This window comes from Nanorana parkeri, unplaced genomic scaffold, assembly GCF_000935625.1.
Source record: "Nanorana parkeri isolate BGI_ZX_2015 unplaced genomic scaffold, ASM93562v1 scaffold1431, whole genome shotgun sequence".
Lineage (NCBI taxonomy): Eukaryota > Metazoa > Chordata > Amphibia > Anura > Dicroglossidae > Nanorana > Nanorana parkeri.
Window position 1 is genome coordinate 393,584 of NW_017307699.1, and position 4,618 is coordinate 398,201.

The 4,618-nt window shown below is 41.9% G+C and overlaps 1 protein-coding gene across 1 annotated transcript in view; it reads right to left on the bottom strand.

Annotated features, from left to right (window-relative positions):
- Positions 1-4,618, bottom strand: part of ZSWIM8 (zinc finger SWIM-type containing 8) — a 59,541-nt gene that overhangs the window by 28,097 nt on the left and 26,826 nt on the right. Inside the window, exon 12 of the mRNA XM_018569945.1 lies at positions 1,991-2,089. Coding sequence (XP_018425447.1) covers positions 1,991-2,089 — 99 coding nt within the window. The remainder of the gene's footprint in view (positions 1-1,990; positions 2,090-4,618) is intronic.

Here is a 4,618-nt window from a genome sequence, read left to right on the forward strand (position 1 = left end):
GAGAGGGGGGTGTGGGGGGGGGGGGGGGGGGGGCGGGGGTCTGCATTATCATAACAAATTAAGAGAGGAGACACATACATTCCTGACTGGTAAGGCAACAAATCGGCTGTTGCTTCATGAAACTACTAATAGCCATGTCTTAACTATTTATGTTTTAAATCAATTCTGCATCAGCCTAATTTATTAGCCATGCTAGACATAAACACACTACTGAATGGATGCCAAGACAACATGTTACATTTGGTACATAAATCAAATATAATGCAGCTGTGCATGTCACACTTCAAGTGCAGCCATCTGTATCATAGTTTTAGCATGGCGAGGAAATTAACATCCATCCAACAATTCAAAAGCCTGGGAAGCAGGATTACATGAGGGATCACGTCAAAAAGCAGTAGCAGCAAGGAATCATAGAGCTGCTGTCCATAGCGACCACTCGATTTTAAATAACAAGCACATCACAAACATTTTTTAAAAATCATTCAATGCTAGAGCAACAGCTTTTCTTTGCATCAGCATTTATGTACCAGCATAATAAGTTTACCATAGCAGGCATAGCCACAAGATTTTAAAGCAGGGGTCCCTAGCCCTAGACACAATTAAATATAACAGGTGGTGAGTATCTTACTAATAAAACGTCAAAATATTATTATTAAAGCAGATGTAAAGAATCCTTTTCTCTAACTAACGAATAAGTTATTTCTATGTGGGCATTTTACATTTATTTTTTTTAAAGGCATAAAGTCCTTTTTTCTTTTGTCACGTGACCACTGCTGGGTTTTCCACGTTTTATACAGTCAGAGCTGTGAACGGGTCTGAAGCTGCAGTGTAACCCCACAAAAATATTCCATATTATACCAAATTACATAAAATGATTTAGCATGGGGCTGGGTTTGGAAAGTTATGATTTATGAAAAATGGATGTATTACTGGTTTTTTTTTCAGGATCTCCCCTTTTTTCTTGCTCGTATGGAAATATATATAAATGCAAGAATTGGTCATAATTTTTCCCACAGAGAAGTCCAAGTATATACAGTACAAGTCTGTACTGCCCTTGAACATACATTTCTATGTGTTGATCCCCAAGGCAGTCTTATATTAGGTTTTCAATCAGAGACCCATCCTGTTGACCACTACACCCTCCAACACTGAGATTGACTGGAGGTGCCTGCATTAGATGACCGTAGACAAGGATCAGCAGTTCTTTAGCCACCTTATGCAGACAACAGGATGACACTAGTCATTTTAATTGAATTCAGAGCCGAGAGGCAGTATGATATATGAAGCCATCAAATGAAGGGTTCATACATGTGTGTTTTGCAGCAGCAGACTAAGACCCTATTCACACCAAAATAGGAAGGCACTCACACATCCACGGAGGGTCTGTTGACCTGCTATTGTAACTTCCAATTCCATTGCCTTCCATCGCATTGTTTTTGCTTTTCCTATTTATTAAATTTTTTTGCACAAGCTTTATGTGAAGAAACATGTCCAGATTGGACATACTTCACTGTAAAGTCTATAGTGCATTGTGTTGGCATTCGTTTCTGCCGCAGTGTGTTGCATTGCTCTGTAAAAAAAAGTAGTGCATGCTCTCTTTTTTTTCAGTGCAACAGATGGTAATGCAATCCAATGCACCGATGTCCCATTCACAGCCATTCATTTTTCGTTGCCCTTGCGTTGCCATCCGTTATAAACAGATCGTAAAGCAACAGATCCAGTGTGAATGGGCCCTAAGACAGGAGAGAAAGTAGAGTAAAGAACCGTTACAAAAAAAAGATTCAAATGTACGCGTAAGTGGGGCATCTTTTACAACAAATAAGCTCATTCTCGCCGCTATTCACATCTGTTATAACGTTGTGTGAAATCCATCTAATATTTATCAGCTCCAGCTCATTTTAAAGTTTTGTTAGTTTAAATAATTATCACCTAATTAAATAAGGAGTTAAACAAAATGTGAATGGCTGATATGTATTCATAATACACGTACCTAGTGCAGCAACAGCTGCCTCAAACCCCAGCTCTTCATCCCCAGGCATCTCATTGTTACGGTTCCGGCTTGGAGGACGGGAACCTGTTGGGGATACCACTGCAAAAAAGAGAACACATTAGCTAATAGGTAGTGATCACACAGCTGTCTCTCCATGTGCTTATTCTACAATAATATTCATCGCATTTCCCTTGGATGGTAAAAGTAATATAAAGGAATAGACATTTAAAAAAAATGCACAGTTCTCTGTTTTTTGTTATCTATACGGTGCATGCTAAAAAAAAAACACCAAAAAAGTCCAAAACAAAACCTGTGTAATAAACCAGACTTGTACATTTATAAATAGTATTAAAGCTGAACTGCAGGCAAACCTCTAAATACAGAGAGGAAATACAAAAAGGGAACCGGTCTACCTGCCAATGGATTTGTATTTTTGTTTATCCCATCCTGGGATTTACACAGCAAGGGGATGATACAACTTAAGTAGGCTATACACAAGACTATTATTCTTGATGAACAAAACAAAATTGGATGCATGGGTGCCGAGGTCAGCACCCTTTCGTCCGGCATCCCTCAATCAGCTGATCAAAGGAACATGTCAGAAAATTCTCAGCTGCACAGGGCTCCCAAGCATTGATGGAGGAATCAGTGATATTTTCTTTGTTCAGGCCACAGGTTGAATGAAGAAAACATGTGTATACCCAACATTACTATTAACCACTTCAAGACCAAGTGTTTAGACCCCCCCTTCCTGGCCAAACCATTTTTCAGTATTCAGCGCTGCGGTACTTTGATTGACGTTTATTCCGTCATGCAACGCTGTACTGAAATTCATTTTATACCATTTTTTGGGGACACATAGAGCTTTCTTTTGGTGGTGTTTAATCACCACTGGGGTTTTTATTTTTTACTATATTAAGGAAAAATTATTGAAAATTTTGGGGGAATAAAGTTTTTTCCCCATTATATTAGGAAACAATGATTATTACCCATATTTTTGGTAAAACATAAAAGTCAGGGTCACGTCGGGTAAATAGACACCAAACATGTAATGCTTTAAAATTGCGCACACCCGCAAAATCGCAAAAAAACTACCATACCCAAAATTGACCATAGGCAACGCTTTAAAAGCTTTTACAAGCTCATCAGTTTAGTGTTATCGGTGATTGATGGCCCTAAAATTATTGCTCCCACTGTGACGTTCGCGACGATATGGAACATGTGTGGCGTAATGGGGGAAATCGTCTTTTTCGCACGTATGCGCACCCGACGCCTCTTTGCATGTGTGTATGTATGGGGAGGGGACTTTTAATTTTAAAAAAACTAATTTTAATTCTTTTTTATTTGTAACTTTACATTTTTGGGGGGGAAACTTACATTTTTTTTTTCCACTTAACTTTATTGCTATCACATAGGGGGCTAAGAAAACCCCCTTATGTGACAGCAAAAGATGTGACAGGTCCTCTTTATGGAGACATCAGGGGTCTCCAAGACCCCTGTCACCTAGGACCCCCCTAAAGAAGCTGATGAAGCAGAGATCTGCTTCATCAGCTTCTCTCCAGCATCTGAAGCTGGAGAGTGACACAATAATGTGGAAGTGATGTAATAAACATCAGTTTCGCATTCTGACAGCGGAGAGGGGACAGGAGGGAGGTCGTGTACCGACCTCCCTCTGATCCCCTGTGACAGAGGCAGTATGCTGGTTTCCGGGCTCGCACTGGGCAAAGTGGAGCCCGGGACCAGCGGGAGGGGGGAGCCGTGGAGGGGGGTGCGCAAATCCCGGGACCTCATATAAGCGATCCACTGGCTCTATAGCCGGCGGATCGCTTGTATATTAACAGGCATCGCTGCCTGTTTTCAAATATTGGCCATTTATCGCTCGCTCCCAGCGGCGCATGCAAAGAGGCGTGGCTCTAGAGAGCTCCTGGCTGGCCGTTTTTTTATAACGGCCGGGAAGTGGTTAAGGAATAAAGTTGAGTCCTCTATCAACTAGGGATGCACCGATATATCGTCTGGCCAAACATATCGGCCGAAAATGCACTTTTGGCAAAATGCAGAAAGTGCCATTTTCCTGCCGATACAGTGGTGCATCCATTCTTTCTTTCCTCCCCGCTGGGCGCTGCTCTGTGTCCCAGCGGGAAGGAGAGAAATTGTGATAGCCGGACAAGTGCTGCGGGAGGAGATCGCTGTGAGCGGCCGGCGTCTCCCCCCACACCGCTCAGCCTCCTATGACAGTCCGGCAAAGCGGTGTGTGTGTGGAGACAGGCCGTGCTGTCACAGGAGGCTGAGCTCTCCTTCCTACACCGCTCGCTCAGCCTTCTGTGACAGCGTGTCAGAGAGGAGAGCAGTACAAACACTCAGCGTTCAGTGATCGCTGAGTGTTTGTAGATAATTGAGGACATGGTATGTGTATATATGAATTAATGGGAGTGATCTGCAGCCCCTCCTGTTCATTCATAGTTGTAGTTATAGTAAACATACCATGTCCTCATGTTATGAATGAACAAGAACACTCAGTATAGAGGATTCCTGTTCATTGATAACAGGGGATACAGAAAAAGATTGAGGACTTTTTCTATTTTAAAAGGGACCCCCAATATTTCCCCAAAGCCCCTAAAAGTAAAGTAA